Below are 18,111 nucleotides of genomic sequence, written 5' to 3'. Positions count from 1 at the left end.
TACCTGAGTATCATTGGTGACCATTTCCATTTCCACCATCTTCTGATGCTACTTCCAGCAGGATAAGGCACCATGTCATAAACTGGAACGGGAGATCGGCATCATAGATGTGCAGCCGACAACAGCAACTGTTTGATGCTATCATGTCAGTATGGACCAAACTCTGAGGAATGTTTCCTTGTTGAATATCTGCCACCAAGGATTAAGGCAGTTCTGAAGGCAAAAGGGGTCCAACCTGGTACTAGCAAGGTGTTGTGAGTGTAGAATTTGCAGAACTTGTTTTATTTTTTTACTTTGTAATGAACACCCTACAGCCAATCAAAAACAAGTATTCACTTGGACTTCATTTATATAAAGAAGTCAACCTGATGGATCATCCTTAAGCTCACTGCCACTTTAGTGCTGTTAGAATTGTTGCTTTTTTTTTTACTTTTTGAGTTAAATAAATCGTGCAAACATCTCTGGTTTAAGTCAAAGGAACAAATGTGATTCTGACATTTGTAATTCTGTTTGGGAGTTCTTACTCCATCACTGAAGAGACACATGTGAGCTCTCAGATCACCTTTTTTAACTCTTTGGACCTTTAGTGGTTTCTTATCTCATTTTATTACATCTCTTCAATTTACATTAGAACTTTTGCCATCTTCATTTTATTTATTTTTTTTACTTCAATATTTAATAAAACAGGAGGAACTGAAGAAAAAAGCAGCAAAAATAATTTTTAACTAGCTTTTTCTTTTTAAATAATTAAAAAAACAATGACCACAGTTGCAATTAATATTTCACAAGACTCTTGTTTTTATTGCTATTACTTTGAAGCTTTTAGAAAAAAAATAATAATAATTAAGCTCCCTTAAATGTTCCATTAATTTTATGTCCTTAAAAGGCTTTTGCAAATGAATAAAAATGCAGATAAGCAGGGTTTTTAAAGACGCTCTATTGACACAACATGTGAGTTAGGGGTTCTTTAAGCTGTTCTTTATAGGTAAACTTAGTATTTTTTTAATTTAACATTAAAATGTTTCACCTCTCCTTCCTACAGATCCCAACGCCCCCACAGATGTCAGCCTAACCTCGGAGATGACAGATATCTACTCCTCTGAGGTCTTGCCCTACAACCCAGAAAGCCCCTGGCCGAGCAGCGAGACCACCACCCCCAGGGCCAACTCACCTCGCTTCCTGGGCCACGGCTTCAACGAAAACCTCATTCCCATCTACTGCTCCATCCTGGCTGCTGTGGTGGTGGGGTTGATGGCGTACATCGTGTTCAAGAGGTCAGCTGAAAGACAAGAAGTGAAAACGGAGAAGAACATTTGGCTTTTGATCCACTCCCAGAAAAAAAAAAGATTTTTTCTGAAGCCACTTGAGCTCACATGTCACCCTGAAAAACACACAATTGTGAAACCTTAACAGAAAAACAACCACATTTAATGCGACACAAACACATTAGTGAGAACACGCACTGGCACAGACAGATACAAACACCAGCTAAAACACATTTAAAGTAAGTAAACAAGCTCATTAGTGGCATTGATTGTTTGAAGAGCGCCGACCAAGGAAATTTGAGAGCCGGATTTATCAGCTCAGTCACATCTGGCTAATAATCCACATGTTCTTCTTGTCAGGCACCAACACAATGAAAATGATGCGACTTCCTACAAGTGTTAAAGGAAAATTCCTCATGTTTAACAGGAAGAGCAAAAGCAGAAAGCCGTAAAGCTCTTCCATCACCTCAACATCTCAAACGGCCAGCATTTGTTCTGCTAAAACCTGACACTCAACACACAGTTTGCAATTTACCACAATAATGGATAATTATGTTTCGGGGTTGGCAGAGTTTATTTTAAAATGGTTTTAATGAGCTTAATACACAGCGTCATGCTGATAAACGGAGGTAGCAGGATTTCCTCTGCACACAATGTCATGTTCCTGAGCAGAAGACAAAAGGTGAAAAATATCATCAAAAATGCACTCGGAGGGAATTTCTTAATGATCATTACTGTCTGAGACCACCAACATTTTACATTCCAGTCTACTGTAAACTTGTAAAACCAAAAATCATATTCCAACAATTAAAAACTAGATTGATTTTTATGTTTCATCAGTCTTCAAAATGCAAGGACAAGACTGTTTTTGCAATTTTTCTTTCTTACGACACCTTAGAGGAAAGATTTCACCCCCACCACAAACGATTATTTCAATAGTCGACTAATCACCGATTATTTTTTCCGATTAGTCGACCAATCGGGTCATGCACAAACTGGATGTAACGCACACATCTTAACCTTCATTGGCTTTAAACTAACTAAAAATTAGATACATAGCATTATCTGCGATGATGCTAGTGGGAATTCGTTAAGCACAATTTAGCTGCTGAAGATGCTAGTGCTGATAGCTGAAATCACTGAAGCTAATAGCTGAAATAGCTGAAGCTGATAGCCAGCTAAAATATTCGTTAAATGCGAAATTTGCCCCAAAAAAATGAAAAAAAAGCCTAAGTTAGCCAAAACAGCTGGCATGCAGCTAAAATATTAGCTGAACTCCAAAATAGTCTCAAACCTGAAAAAATCCGAAATTAGCCATAATTGCTAGCTTGTAGTGTAAATCTTAGCTAAACTCTAAATTAGCTTAAAAAATTCATAAATTAGCTAAAATAGCTAGCATGTAGCTGAAATCTTAGCTAAACTCCAAATTAGCCTAAAAGACAGAAAGTTCCTAAATTAGCCAAAATAGCTAGCATGTAGCTGAAATATTAGCTAAACTCCAAACTAGCTTAAAAACCTTAATAAATGCCAAAATAGTCCAAAAAGCCAGCATAATGCCATTATAACTTTCAATTTTACTACACTCCAACTCCATATAATGTAATGTAATGACTAATCGAGTATTAAATTAGTCGTCGACTATTGTAATAGTCGATCAGTCGTCGATTAGTCGACTAATCGTGGCAGCCCTACGCCACGTACTCAAAAACTCGCACCTTGTACCCAGTGAAAAAGAATTTAGGGCATAGTGAAAGACCTTGACCCTTCAAAAAACTATAACATCACAGCAGGTGAAATTGTCAATAAAATGAATGGGCTCTTATGGGGGTCAAAAGAAGTTTAAAATCCGCAAACGAAACCAGATCACATTTATTTGGGACATCCAAAGGAAGATTCTACATTATTACAGGAAGAACATAGGACCTACGAAGTTCGCGCCACTTTGTGGCAAAAATTGGCAATTTACACATTTCCATACAAAAAAGGAAAATAAAACGTCTAATAAGTCTAAAGCAACAACCAAAGTTTTGTTGACCTTTGACCTCAAGAAGAGACCACCATCTGGTTTTTAAAAAAAAGGACTAGCAACAAATTTAAACGCCTCTGTGGGATTTCAATCTATCGCCTCCTAACTCCTCAAGCATGGGAAGCTACTTCGGGAAAAAGTTGGGGATTTAGAAGTTTATTTTGAACAGTGTTAGTGGGCTTTAGCAAAAAAAAAAAAACCTTTGTTGCTAAGGAAATTCAAAAATTTACTTCTGTCAATTTATCTAAAAATTACATAGATCTGTTCTTCATCTTAAGGTGAAGAAAAAAGAAAATGGTTGCTATGGATTAAAACTAATAGAAAAGTCACCATTTTGGAAAAAATGCAATGACCAATGATTGCGGGGGTGGGTAGCAACTGCAGACGCCGCTTTCAGGTTTGATTTAGCTTGACTTTCTATGCTGGCAGGAAGACAAACAACCTCTTTTTAAATAGATGTACCGTTATTATTTTCACACAACTTCTGATTCAATTCAAGGATTTCATTTGTGACTTTCATATATTTCATTAAGTTCAAACAGTTCGTATTACAGCTCTTAACCTTCACTTTTTGGCCAAAGTACAAATACTCTGATCACATCAACACATCATAAAACCCCAAAGGGATAAAATACAGACATAAGACATACCCTGAAAATATGGTGTACACTTTCACACACACTTTACTCATAAATATACACATTAAAACCAGGTTAAATAAAACTAGATTTGTAAATAAGCCAAGAAAAATAATAGTGTTGCATTTATTTTATTTCATTTTTGATAAACCTGTTATTTTACTGTCTTTTAATTTGCATTTTACTTTTTGTTTTTGTTTTAACCTTTTAGTTGTTGGTAGGGCTGCCACAATTAGTCGACTAATCGACGACAAATCGACTATTAAAATAGTCGACGACTAATTTAATAGTCAATTAGTTGTTGCTTTATTTTATATGGAGTCAGTGTGTAGTAAAGTTGAAAGTTATAATGGCATTCTGCTGGCTTTTTGGACTATTTGGGCATTTATTAAGGTTTTTTAGGCTATTTTGGAGTTTAGCTAATATTTCAGCTACATGCTAGCTATTTTGGCTAGTTTAGGCTTTTTTTGTTTTTTTTAGGCTATTTTGGAGTTAAGCTAATACTTAAGCTACATGCTAGCTGTTTTTGCTAATTTGGGATTTTTTTTTAGTTTCTTAGGTTATTTTGGATCTTAGCTAAAATTTCAGCTGCATGCTAGCTGTTAAGGCTAATTTAGGCTTTTTTTGTTGTTTTTTTAGGCTATTTAGGAGTTTAGTTAATACTTCAGCTACATGCTAGTTGTTTTGGCTAACGTAGGCTTTTTTTGAGTTTTTTAGGCTAATTTGGCATTTAACTATTTTTTTAGCTGGCTATCAGCTTCTGTGTTTTTAGCTATCAATTTCAGTATCTTCAGCTATTAGCACTAGCAACTTCAGCGGCCAAATTCAGTTTACAGCATTCACACCAGCATTATCATAGGTAATGTTATATATCTATTTTTCTGTTATTTTAATAAAATAATCGTTTGTGGCAGCCTTAGTTGTTGGTTTTAATGCTTCAACTTTTAATATACGTCAACTTTTAAATTGCCTTTTTTTGGCTAGATATAAACATTTAATGACCGTAAAAAGCCTGGAGTTTTTAGGGGGAAGATTAATAAAATACTGATGAATTATTCCGGCTTCTTTTCAGGTGGAATAGCTGCAAGCAGAACAAACAGGCAGCTAATAACCGCGCAGCGACAAACAACCAGATGGTGACGCCGGAGGGGGAGAAGCTGCACAGCGACAGCGGCATCTCAGTGGACACCCAGAGTCTGCAGGAGCAGCAGCAGCAGCAGCACGGTCCGGCTGACGTCCAGCCTCAGCCGTCACGCTCACACACACAGGAACAGATAGGTACGGTCCTTTTCATGAGAACATTCAAGTAAATAAAAAACAAAAAAAATGCTTTTTTACAAAGCTTTGACTGAAACTTGTTTTTTGTATATTTGGCACCAACCAGCTTTGTTTTAGCCTGGCTTGACATGACAGACCTATCCCCAGCACTTATTGCCTTCTGCCCACAGTGATATTCAAACTGCCAAAAAATGTCCAGACTGATTACAACATGATATCCTACAGAGATTGGGTTTGCACAAATCCTTTGCCAGTTTTCTTCCCTCCTGATACAAACAAATATTTGTTTTTCTTTTTTGTTTTGAGATTGAAAAACTATCCGTTGACAGAAAGACCGATGCTCTCAACCATGTGAGGCACCTGGAGTAAACAGGTTTGACTGAAAACGAGTGGAAAAAAAGCAGGGGTTTTGTCTGGGAGCTGAAAATCTGCAGGAGCTTGGAGTGTAAAGAAAAATGAAAAAAATTCTAAGTAAAGAAACCGTTTTTATTCTCATTAATTGCATTTTTCATTTTCTGTTTTTGTAAAGTCTAAGAATGGTAAAACTATGAAAAGGGGTAAATTTGTGTTTTTGGAAGCTTGATGTATTGTTCTTAGTCTTTTTTTCTGGTTTTACATTTGCTGGTCCTTCTTGCCCGGTCATCATTGTAAATGAGAATTTGTTCTCAATTGATCCCCCTGGTATAATAAAGGTTAAATAAAAAAGTAAATCAAATAAAATAGGAATAGAACACTAAGAAAATTGCTAAAAAAAAGAGTAAGGTTTCACTAAGAAAACCTTATATTAAGCCAAAAAAATCAAGAAACAAGCATTCAAAAAGCAAAAAAACGATTAGAACTACTTCAAATTGGATGTTATACAACGAAAAATGCATTTTTTTTTACTAGTTCAAAGCAAATGATTTGCATTTTTTTTTCAATTTGTATGTACCTAATTGTAAATCAATTTGATTTACAGTGACAAAAACTAGTGTAGCAAGTGGAAATGAATCATTTTATATCTAAATCTGAATAAAATGAGAATATGATCTTTAAAGTTGGTCAATCTTAATAAATCCTAATAAAATCTAAAACTACCACTTATTCTTAGTACATGAATAATGCTTCCAAAACAGTAAAAATGTCAAACTTGTCAACAATTATTGAACTTTATAATGTTTTTAACCAAAAAATGACATCGGAATTGGAGTTTTTTAGTCTTAAATCAAGTATCAGGAGGATGGATTTTGACTAATTATCTTCATTTCTAGATCCTAGCTTTTGCTGGAAGATAAGTTACAACTTAAAACCTGGTAAAATATTTGAATGTCTTAAAACAAGGTTTGAAATCAAGTGTAAACGGGGTAATCATGGTCCAACTGGTTGCATCGACTCCTCTCTTGAGCACTCTGCAGTTCTGAACATCCTAATGAGGCTTGGGAAAGGCTTATTCTGAGGTTAATCGGAGAACCTATTTGCATTCGTCCCATCGACAAACGCAAAGCCGGTTGATGAAGAAAAGAAAGAATGTCTTTTGTAGGAGGAAACTGGCGCCCGTTCAGGAAGAGAGGAACTTCCTGGTTAACCCCGTCGTCTTCCTGACTGGTTGGCTCATTAGGAGGTGTTGCAGGACGGGATCCAGGCCCGTTCTGCAGACCCGGTTTAAGCATCCGCGTTTAGCTCCAGATAATTGGCATTAGTGCAGCCAGTCGGTGTGAAAGCCATTAGAACAGGCAACAAATCGGCTTGGAGGTTGTCGGTTCCGCTCCCCATTAAATGTGCATGAAGTGGGAGGGGGTCGTCCACTGTAATGCAGTGAAATGGCGGGGAGCTTCCTGCTTCCAAGTGGACCGCGCTTTACTGGCGCCTGAACTTATAAGAACAAATTGAAGCAAAAGCATGCTTTTAGAGACTGAATTTGAGGAACAAAGACTGACAGCAACAGCTTTGAGCGCGGAGGGGGGGTCCGGAGTGGCTTGTGAGGGATGAGAGCTCCTCCATGAAGAGGGGCTCGTCTTTGTCAGCTCATCAAAGAACCATCTATCTCTGCAGCTCCTGCTTCCTGCTCCCCCCGCCCTCACAAACACGCTCAAGGGATGTTTAAACCTTAACAAAAACCCAAACTGTAATCCACTTCCACAAAGGAGTCTTTGGGGTTGTTGGGCAAATCCCCAATGATTGCTCCAAGTCTAGACTCCCAGAGCGCCGAGACTGACGTTAGATCTTCTGAAGTAACTAAATCGACGACCGCAAAAGAGAACTCAAAATAAACGTGGCTGACATCTCCGAGTCCTCAATCAAACTCGACTAAAGCTCGGTCAGACCGAACTTTGGTGGTTCTGCTGGTCTATTATGGTAGCAGGAGCTCTGGTGTCACATTACAGGGAATCTGAGTCACCTGATGGATCACTGATGCAGAACTGACTCATGACTGGAAATATCTCCACTACTGTTGGGATTTGGACTCCGCTTTGGGCCATGAGGTGTCGATCACACGATCAAGCTGTTGGAGTCCAATCTAACTGTTAATGAGTACATTTTTTGACGAGCGTCAAACAGCCGCAAATCAAAACAGAGACTCAACTTTGCTGCATGAATCACTTTTGATTTGAATTTACAAAAAATAAAAAACCCTCTCACCACGTATCTAGTTTCTGGTTTGATTTGACTTGATTTAAGGCTAAACTAGATTCCAGGTAACTTTTCAGTAAGATGTGACGGTTAGTTTTAAGACAGTAAATACTTTTTTTAGAGTCATTTGATCTAGAAAACATCTTATTTTAAGCTAAAGTTTAAATGAAACAAGTTGTTTTTACTTTACATTTAATAGATTTTAAGAAAAAGTTTCTGGATTGGTAGTGGACTCATGACACCAGACAAATTTGTTCAATTTAGGGAAAATGGAACTTTAATTTGACTTACAACACTAATGCATTTTTAAAGCAGAACAGATTTTTTATGAATTTACTCTTCATTTTTAAAACAAATTTATCTTAAAATATGCAATATTGGCTTTTAAGTTTATTATGGATCAGGATAGATTAATAGTTGGATTGTTTTACTGCTCAAAATTGGGTATATTTTTGGAGAAATTAGTATAGATGCATTTCCGGACATAAAACTCTCTTTCGAAGAATAAACACTTTTTGTAAGACATAATATTTCCATTTACCACAATATGAGTATTTATAGCAACCTTAATGTCAAGATTCATTGTTGCCTTAAACCAGGGGTCCCACTACTACGGCCCGCGGGCCAGATCAGGCCCACCTCCGCATTTAACACGGCCCCCCACACACTCGCCGATCAAGACCTATGACAGGAGAGGAGACTATTTATTGGTTTAATAGTGATTCCTTTTTTCTTTATTTCTTTATTATTATTATTATTTATGTACATTTTTTGGACATCTGTAGCTCTTCAGCTCATTCAGCTATTAAAATATTCAGCTCTCTTTATGCTAGCTTTACGACTGTTTTCGCAATTACTAAGGATTTCTACGCTATTTTGGCATTTAGCTAATATTTCACCTATATGCTAGCTGTTATGGCTAATTTAATCTTTTTTCCGTTTTTTAGGCTAGCTTGGAGTTTAGCTAATATTTTAGCTTTATGCTAGCTATTTTGGCAAAATTAGGCATTTTACCAGTTTTTTAGGCTAATTTGGCATTTAGCTAATATTTTAGCTACATGCTAGCTGTTTTGGCTAATTTAATCTTTTTTCCGTTTTTTAGGCTAGCTTTTAGTTTAGCTAATATTTCAGTTATACTAGCTGTTTTGGCTAATTTAGATTTTTTGTTTTGTTTTCTGGGAACATTTTCATGTTGCAATGTTACAGTTTTAATTAAAAAAGAAAAAAAATAAAAAACTAAATAAACAATGACATTTTTACACACCGTGGGATATATAGAATCATCTTATTTTACCTTTAAACAGACTATAAACTGTCTAGCTGTGCACACGCTATAAAACCAAACTGACTTCACAGAAAACTGTAAAGATTAGTTTGAAGATAATTACGGAAGCCGAAAACGGCCTGCCTTACTTTTTTTTTTGGATCGTTTTCTCATGATAACGAGATAATATGTCGTTATCACGAGAAAACAAAGTTTGTTTTCTCGTGATAACGAGATAATCAAGAACGGAGAATGAAGCGTCTCCCTCCATCTCTCAGAGACACGGAGACTTCACCTGATTCCTTTAGATTCCCCCAAAACTCTGAACAAACATCGATAGACAGTGAGCTGCAGAGCGTGTCTGCATGGTGTGTTCACTGAGATCCGGACATAAGCAGCAAAACAAAGTAGTTTATCAGAGAGAACGTTGAATATCAGCAATGATCCATATATAATAAATTAATTAAGTGGTGTCGAATTTTTTTCTGAAAAACTACTTTGTTTCCCCGAGGTTACATAAAATTGACAAAACCATAGTAGCAGATTGAGTTGGTCTGAGTGGCTCTTTTGGTCTGCTAATGTCCGGAGTTCATTGAACACATCATGCGGAGATTCTTGTCTGCGCTGTGATCTGTGGGAAATAAGGGATGAGGGCTGGTGGATAAAACGGATTGAAGGCGTTTGAGGAGTGTAGACCCACTAATAAAATAATAAAAGAAAATAGACTAAAAACAACTTTTCTGGAGTGTCCTTCTGCTGTTTTTCTTGTTAACCACAAAATAAATAGACTTAAAGCTGAAGTTTTTGCTTCTCCGTGCGGAAAGGGAGTGTGGGACTCTTCCTTCTTCATTGTCGTGATAACGACATATTATCGCGTTATCACGAGAAAACGATCCAAAAAAAAAAAAAGTAAGGCAGGCCGTTTTCGGCTTCCGTAGATAATAACATTTGACTATTATAGTCTATAAAGAAGAATTGTTGGACTCTTGTAGCGCTAAACAGTGGAGTGAAAAATATAATTTTTTTGAGCAAACATGCTTAATTTCAGATGATATATTTTTCAATTACCGGATTATTTTACCACATTATAACGCTTATTTTTCTTTTACTATTACTTTTGTTTTAAAAGAGCAGGACATCAAAACTTATTCTAAGAAATATTATTATTATTATTCTATTACTATTATTCTAATTGTTCCACTGGCATTTTTTTTCACTTAGATCACAGTACATCCACATAAAGAGTTTAACACTAATCCTGTTACTGTGAAACTTGTAGGTTCAATATCACAAAATACATGTCTCTCAAAATCAAAACTAAAACCACAAAAAGTATTTTGGAGAACTCTGCTATAAAGAAATGTCCATTTATCGGTTACCTCTCTCTAAACTTTCATCCGTTCTGTCATTCTGCACCGTTTTAACTAGAATTTACTGATCGCTTTGCTCCTCCTTTCAAATCCTTCCAATTGCTGGCAAACACAAATGATGTTACCGGTTCTTGTGGGTCACAGCTTCTGAGATGAACCTCAAACCAGAACCAAACAGGACAAAGCTGCTGATGTGACGAACAAAGATGGAACTTTTATAATCTGTCCCAACTTTATTCACTTTTTAATCTAAAATTAAAAAGTTGTCTTTTTCTTTCGCTGCTCTGATTGCATCAATTTATCAACTTTTCCTTAAAAACTATTGAAAATTGAGGTAAAGCTTGTAGGTTTTTTCATGTCTTTTCAGTAAAATGTGCTTTTATAAATGGAAATAGACTGAAATTCAGTTAATACCACAATCATTTATTCTCAAGCAGCACATTTCGGGTCCACATCGATGGTCCAATCATGCTGCAAATGTGCTAATAGATGATCATAAAAGAAGAAGGAAAGGAGTGTGTGATAAAGCTCGGGTCTGATTGGGAGTTCACATTTCACAGGGGACCTGATTGCTGCCGTTCACTGAAAGAGAGCTTCTATTGATTCTTACAATGAGGTCGGACCCCATAAAACATCAGCCGGCCATATGGTTCTTATTAGCAGTGCTGCCTCTGAAATGAGGTGCAATCTCGGCCCCGGAGGGGTCGTGCTGAAGCAGCGGTGCAGGTGCGAGCCACCGTGCACGGGCGGATGTGCTCGGATGGCTCCGTCTCTGCTCTGTGTCATTGGTCGTGACTGTTTACGGAATGAGGAAAGGAGAGGAGCGCTGCAGAGCGAGCGGGTCGCCGGACGGATTCAGAGCAGGCGCGCAGAGAGGAAGCAGAAAAAGTCGGGATCATTAATCTTGGCGCAAATTCTTGAACTATGCGATGAGGTTTGTTTCACTGAAAGTCGTTTTTGCACCTAAAGCTGGCAGATAAACCCTGTTGCACTCACATGCACATTGATCGAGGCTGGAAAACACTCGCAGGATTTAAGTGTCTTCTCATAAATGCATTCCAGAGACGTTTCCATGGTTCTCCTCAATTGACAGCAGGTTAAGAGGTTTGAGGGAAAACAGCATCCATTCTAATAACTCCAGTCGAGAGGGAGAGTGGCCCCACAGAGGCCCCTACAGCACATGTGTCAGAGTCGAGGCCCGGGGGCCGAATTCTATCCGGCCCTCCGGAACATTTTATTAATGTCCAGATGTTATCTTGCACTCATTTCTAACTTGAATAGTTTTGACAAAATATATTTTTATGGAAAGTAAAATATTGAAAGTTATTAAAAGTTGATTTTTTCTGGAATAATATTTCTACCTTTTTATTATTTAGGATTATGTTAAAAAGTTTTAAGAATTTGTCATTCTGCTGACAAATTCTTACAGATTCTGCTGCGTTGGACTATCTTGACATTTACTAAGATTTTTTAGGCTATTTTGGAGTTTATCTAATATTTCAGATACACACTAGCTGTTATGGCTAATTTTGGCTTCTTTTTTTGTTTTGGTTTAAAAGGCTGTTTTTGAGTTTAGTTATTTTTTCAGCCACATGCTAGCTGTCATGGCTAATTTAGGCTTTTTTTAATTTTTCTTAGGCTGTTTTGGAGTTTTGCTAATATTTTAACAACATGCTGCCTGTTTTAGCTAATTTAGGCTTTTCTTTTTAATTTTTTAGGCTGTTCTAGATTTAGGCTAATATTTACATGCTTGAGGTTTTGGCAAATAAGGCTTCTTTCAGTTTTTTAGGATATTTTAAAGTTTAACTATCTTTTTATAGCAACATGCTAGCTGTTTTGGCTAACCTTAGCTTTTTTAAGTGTTTTAGGCTAAATTGACATTTAGCTAATATTTTAGCTGGCAATAAGCTTCAGCATTTTCAGGTATTAGCTTTAGTGTTTTCAGCGATCAGCTTTAGGGTTTAAGCTATAAGCTTCAGCATTTTTTGGTATCAGCTTCAGCGTATTCAGTTATCAGCTTCACCATTTTTAGCTATAATTTTCAGCATCCTCAGCTATCACCACTATGATCTTCAGTTGCCAAATTCAGCTTACAGCATTCACACTAGCATTACCTCAGGTAATGCTATATATCTAGTTCAATATTATGTTAAACAGTTCAAAGTTTTAAACATTTAGTTTTAGAGTGTTCAATAAATGTTTATCCTGTTCAGCCCGCGACCGAAGGTGTGTTTTAGATTTTGACTCCTTCCTCCCCTACAGGAAGGAGTATCTTTTGGCTCTCACAAACACTGCTGGTTTAAGTGAAAACGATTCCCGTTTTTGTGTCTCCCGTCTCCGCAGTGGTGAGGGTGGACGGCGGCTCCCAGCCGGATTCACCTCACCCCAAAGTCTGAAGGAGAAGAGGAGGCGTCGAGCAAGAGATGAACTGCGGACCAAAGTGGAGACATGGGGGCGCCACACTTTAAAAACAGACTTTTGTGGACTCTTCCGGCGCGTTGGGACTCATCCGAGCCCATCTTTTGCCTGGAAACCAAACCAATGGCAATACTGATATCACTGAACCACAGACAGGTATTAACGGATACATGCCAGTTCATTTTAAGGGAATACCCCCGTTTGTTAACATGTGATTCTCATTCGCTGCCACTTTAGATTTTTTTTTAAGTTACTTCCAGTGGTATGATCGGCTGCCATGGTTCACAAGCGCCTGAAAGGCAAAAAAAGACGGACTGTGATGTCTCTATTTACGTTTTCCCCGCATCAAAGAGTCTGAGGCAGCCGCTTTCATATTCTCCTGCTCTCAGATAATCCCGGTCCCTCTTTGTGAGGCGCATTGCAAATCACCAACTGTCAGTGCAGCACAGTAAAGCTGCAGGGGAGTCGGACTCGGTCCCAACTTTTTTTCTGCACTTTCTCCTACGTCCGCTTGGTAATCAAGAACTGGATTCCACAAATCTCTTCGAGAGTGCCTCCATAGTTTATACTTCAATGGCTTGAAGGTGACTCGGCCAAATGTCTGGTTTTGTGTTTTTACTTTTGAGTTTTTAGGTTTCTTTTCGGATGCTGGAGTCCAAGGGAGAGAAAAAAGGGAACTGATGGGAGCTGGGATGTCATCACATCACTTGAAGAAAAGAGTCAAATCTGCCCAAATTTTAAGTGGGAAATAGGGACGTCCCTCTGGAGCTGAAAACGTTTTATTAACACACTCCCACAAACGTTGGTTTATAGAGCGTCCTCTGACTGTAAGGCTTTGTCACTGGCACTCATGTCAACAATGAGCCCATTAGGGTAACGTCCTGACAAGAAGGTAGTAATCTCACGACCTCTTGGGTTCCTTCACCCTCTGCTCGATGGGGCGTCGCCGATCTCTTTCCCAAATCTGAGGCGACTGGAGATTTAAAGTACTAGAGGAAGTCCTCAGGCTCATCAGTTCAGACCTGATACATCATGTAAATGTTGAACCTAAAAGTATTAATGGTTTAAGAAGGTTAGTGATATTTAATTTCACATTTAAATGACTTGATGGAACGTTGAGTAGATGGTTGTTTGTGTTAATGCATCTTTTAGAAAATGAAATCTTTTTGAATTCAGCGGCTAAAGCTGACCAGCTGTTTGTTCTGTGGTGGTCCAGCTCAAAGGATTTACAAAACTATATAACAAGATATTGTTTTTTCTAAAGTCAGAGCATCAGTTGCTGTGAAGATTGAACATAACATTTTCCCCAAAATGTGCAGATATTTCACAACTCTGTGATAACTACCGTATTTTCCGGAGTATAAGTCGCAGTTTTACAGACGTTTTGTTTTTTAGACATCAAAATGGTCATATATTTGTTATTTTCCCAGTAAACACTGGTTGTCTTTTAGTGTTTTTTTCCTCTAACAACCGCTAGAGGGCGCTGCATCTGAATTATTTGCTACTCACAGCAAGAGAAGAAATGTCGTCCAAAACAAACATGGAAGAGAATCTGATTGCTTTCCTCTTAAACTTTGATATTTTTCTTATATACATCAAAAGATTAGTATTCTTGTATCTCTATTTCTTTAGCTACACTGGGGTTGGCGAATTTGTTCTGAAAAGTCACATTTTTCTCCTAAAAGTGCGACTCATATATGTTTTTTTTCTTCTTGCTTGGACATTTTTTGCTCTTGCGACTTATACTCCGGGAAAATTTGTGAAATCTGCCTCCTGTTCTCAGTTGGACTCTGAATACTTCAGAAGATGTTTGCAGTTCTTTAAAGTTTAGAGTTAAAGTCCCACACAGAGAGAAAGTCATAAAGAATATGAGTCATTACATGGCATTGCATCGATCACACGGCCACCGGAGCTCGTTGATTTCTTCCGCTGTGATTCATCAATCGCTCCAGAGTGACAAATGGAAGCTCACAGCTCCGAGGCTGTTGTGGTGCGGACACGTGACCGGGCACACAAAGACGAGTGTATGATTCACTCTCCTCCTGAGTGAGCCGGCGTGATTCATCCTGATCCTGGCTGTGACATTAAAGCAGACTCTACTGTGAGTGACCAGAGTCGAATTGAAGTGAGGGGGAAAAAAAAAACCCTCAAATGCCTCAACTCCATCTCCCCCCTGAGGCCCAATCAGCCCTCCAGCAGCGCGCTCATCCACTGACGTCCTCTTCCTCCTCCAGCTGGAGAAACTCTTTATGAGAAAGTGACGCCAACCAAACAGGAAATATGCAAGACGCTTCAAACAACTACTTTGTTCTTTTGCATTTTTCCTTTTGCTTTTCCTTTATGTTTATACTATGAATTGTACTACACTTTTGGAATCAGTATTTTTTCTAACTGATGTTATTTTGTAGCACTTAAAGGAGATAATATGAATTCACTCAAAGAGTGTACCACAGTTCAAGTGCCTGCATTGCCCAGACTTTTTGAGTTCAGAAGCTCCTTTTTTTTATTAGTTTTGTTTTATTTTTACCACATGTTTTGTGTCTTTAACAGAATATTTTTTATTGCAATGAAGGCTTTTAGTGAACTGAAGTCACAACTGAACCTTTGGAGACTCATGCAAGCTGTATAAAAGAGGTTCCAATGTAAAGTAGTCGCGGTTTCTGCATTCATCTACAACACGTGTCAAAATCAAGGCCCGGGGGCCAAATCCGGCCCTTCGGGTAATTCTATCCGGCCCTCCAGATCTTTTTGTTTTTTTAATGGCCTGATTTTATCTTGCGTTTATTTCCAACTTTTACATTTTGACAAAATACATTTTTATAGAGGGTAAAATATTGAAAGTTATTTAAGGTTTTAGTTGATTTATTTTGGAATTAAATTCCTGCTGGTTTTATTATTCCTACTTATGTTAAAAAGTTAGTTTTAAAGTTTTAAAAATTGGCATTCTCTGAGCTTTTTGAACTTTTTTGGCACTTACTAAGATTTTTTAGGTTATTTTGAAGTTTAGCTAATATTTTGGCTACATGTTAGCTGTTTTGGCTACTTTAACCTTTTTTCAGTTTTTTAGGCTATTAGCTGTTTTGACTAATTTAGGCTTTTTTTAAGTTTCTTGGGCTGTTTTGGAGTTAGGCTAATATTTACATGCTAACTATTTTGGCTAATTTGGGCCTTTTTTAAGTTTATAATTATGTTAAAAAGTTACGGTTTTAAAGTTTTAAAGGTTTAGTTTTAGAGGGTTCAATAAATGTTTATCCTGTTTGGCCCGTGACCTAATGTGTGTTTTGGATTTTGGCCCCTTGTGCGATTGAGTTTGACACCCCTGATCTACAAGAATCCATTTGAGAACCCTCAATGAATATTTTAGAATCGTTTGCATAAATGAATGCAGAAACCATGCAGGAGGCTTTACGTTTAAACCTGGATGCCAGAGAACACATACTGTATGTAACATGCTATAAATAAAAGCTCATGTAGCGTTGTAAGACATATACATGCCATCAGGTACTTCTACATGAGCTCTTTGTCAATAGAGATCAGCTCAACTGTACAGACGTGTTGCATGTACAGTAGCTTTCAGGCAGCAGGACGTGCGGCGTGCAGCACAGTGAAACGTTTGGGGAGTTTCACTGTCAAAGTGGGATTTTACTTGATACAGACTCTTCAGGACCTGGTCCCCATAGAAGCTGAATGTCAACTGTAGTTATCTACTAATGTTAAATGCATTCTTAGAGTTGATACGAGATACAGAAATAAACTATAAAATGTAAAAAAAAAAACAGAAATGTGTGAAAGTGAAATGAACATCAATAAAAAAACAAAAAAAGATGCAATTGTATTATTTGTCCTTTTGGTCTTTTTCTTTTGCCTCTTTGGCCAACTTTTAATAAAATAATACATTATTTAAATAAAGTATTCCCCCGTATTCGGGGGTCAGGGACTGGAGACAAACCAAATAAAGGAATACAAAGACATCCCAACAAGTTTCTGTCTCATCTGATCACCATGGCCGGAGAATCTCCGCTACCGATCCATACTCATCAAAAACAATTCTGATCATGCTTTGTAAAATATATATTGAAGATCATTGGAGTATGAAAAGTTTTTTTGCCTTTAATTCAGAACAATAGACTGTTCCTGCAGTGTAGAGACCGGCTTCAACCATAATGAACACCTGCTCTGGATTATAATTATCTTTACTTTTCCGTCCGTTCCTGAGTCAGCTGATGCAGCTTTTCTTTCCACTTTGACGTACAGCTACATCATCGGTCTACACCCCGCATGCACTTTGATGGTCCAACGCTTAATGGAAACGCTCATTTAAATAGCCCAGACCGTTCTAAACCGGCCAAGAAGGGACTGCTCTGGTGGAAATGAGGCATTTTCAGACTGGAAAAGGATCAAGTTAGCTCAAGTTGGTCCGGATCGAGTCCTGAACCTTACGTTTAGTCTGTATTCAGACTACCGTCTACCACATATTTATGAATTTCATTACGTTGCATTTTTCTGAGTGTCAAGGGTGAAGTCTCACGTGTCTCAGGAATGGGTGGACCAACGATCACATCTCCAGTAACATTATTTAATTTTTTAGGATTTTTTTTTCTTCTTAAGTTCCTCTATTTTCAGCCATCTTCAAGGATTTTCTTATGTATAATTTTCCATTTTGTTATATAAACCACAGTTAAAAATAAAAAAGAACTACTCTAATTTATTATGTGTTGTCATATTTTGAACTATTTTTTGTGAGAAATACTTTTCTTAGGGTATATTATATCGGGTAAAAATTACAAAAGTGATGGTGAAACTTTTTATAGTGAAAGTGTTCAAGGGTTAAGCAGCTAGATTGTTTATAATTATTCCAAATAACTGTCGTCTACCTTTTGTCTTTATCCTCACAGTCAGACAGTCGTAAATGCGTATGCATTTATATGTATTTGACAAATAAAATTAGAATTTAAGATAGAGCAGGATATTCTGTACAGGTCAAAAAGATTAAACGTGTCACATATTTACAAAAAACTTATATTCCGAGAGAAAATAAAAGAGGGAAAATGAACCAGTAGTTATAATAATATAATTAAAAATTACACAATGTATTTTAAAGTGACTTAGAGCAAAGTGACTGATGTCAATAAATCCTGCAATTATGATTGTGCTACTTTTAGCCAAAACAAAATAAAAAAACAACAAAGTGTTACTTTCTAGGACATAGTTTCTGCAGGGCGGCAGTAGTTTATTAGAAATT

At 37.3% G+C, this 18,111-nt stretch overlaps 1 protein-coding gene across 1 annotated transcript in view; it reads left to right on the top strand.

Moving 5' to 3' along the window:
• The window catches only part of ngfra (nerve growth factor receptor a (TNFR superfamily, member 16)), a 42,051-nt gene extending 27,496 nt beyond the window's left edge, over positions 1–14,555 (top strand). Inside the window, exons 4-6 of the mRNA XM_024271951.2 lie at positions 1,043–1,274; positions 5,002–5,207; positions 12,795–14,555. Of these exons, the coding sequence (XP_024127719.1) occupies positions 1,043–1,274; positions 5,002–5,207; positions 12,795–12,847 (491 nt within the window). The 3' untranslated portion in view covers positions 12,848–14,555. The remainder of the gene's footprint in view (positions 1–1,042; positions 1,275–5,001; positions 5,208–12,794) is intronic.
• Positions 14,556–18,111: the final 3,556 nt, after the last annotated feature.

This window comes from Oryzias melastigma, linkage group LG8, assembly GCF_002922805.2.
Source record: "Oryzias melastigma strain HK-1 linkage group LG8, ASM292280v2, whole genome shotgun sequence".
Classification (NCBI taxonomy): Eukaryota; Metazoa; Chordata; class Actinopteri; order Beloniformes; family Adrianichthyidae; genus Oryzias; species Oryzias melastigma.
This window is presented reverse-complemented; position numbering and strand designations above follow the sequence as displayed.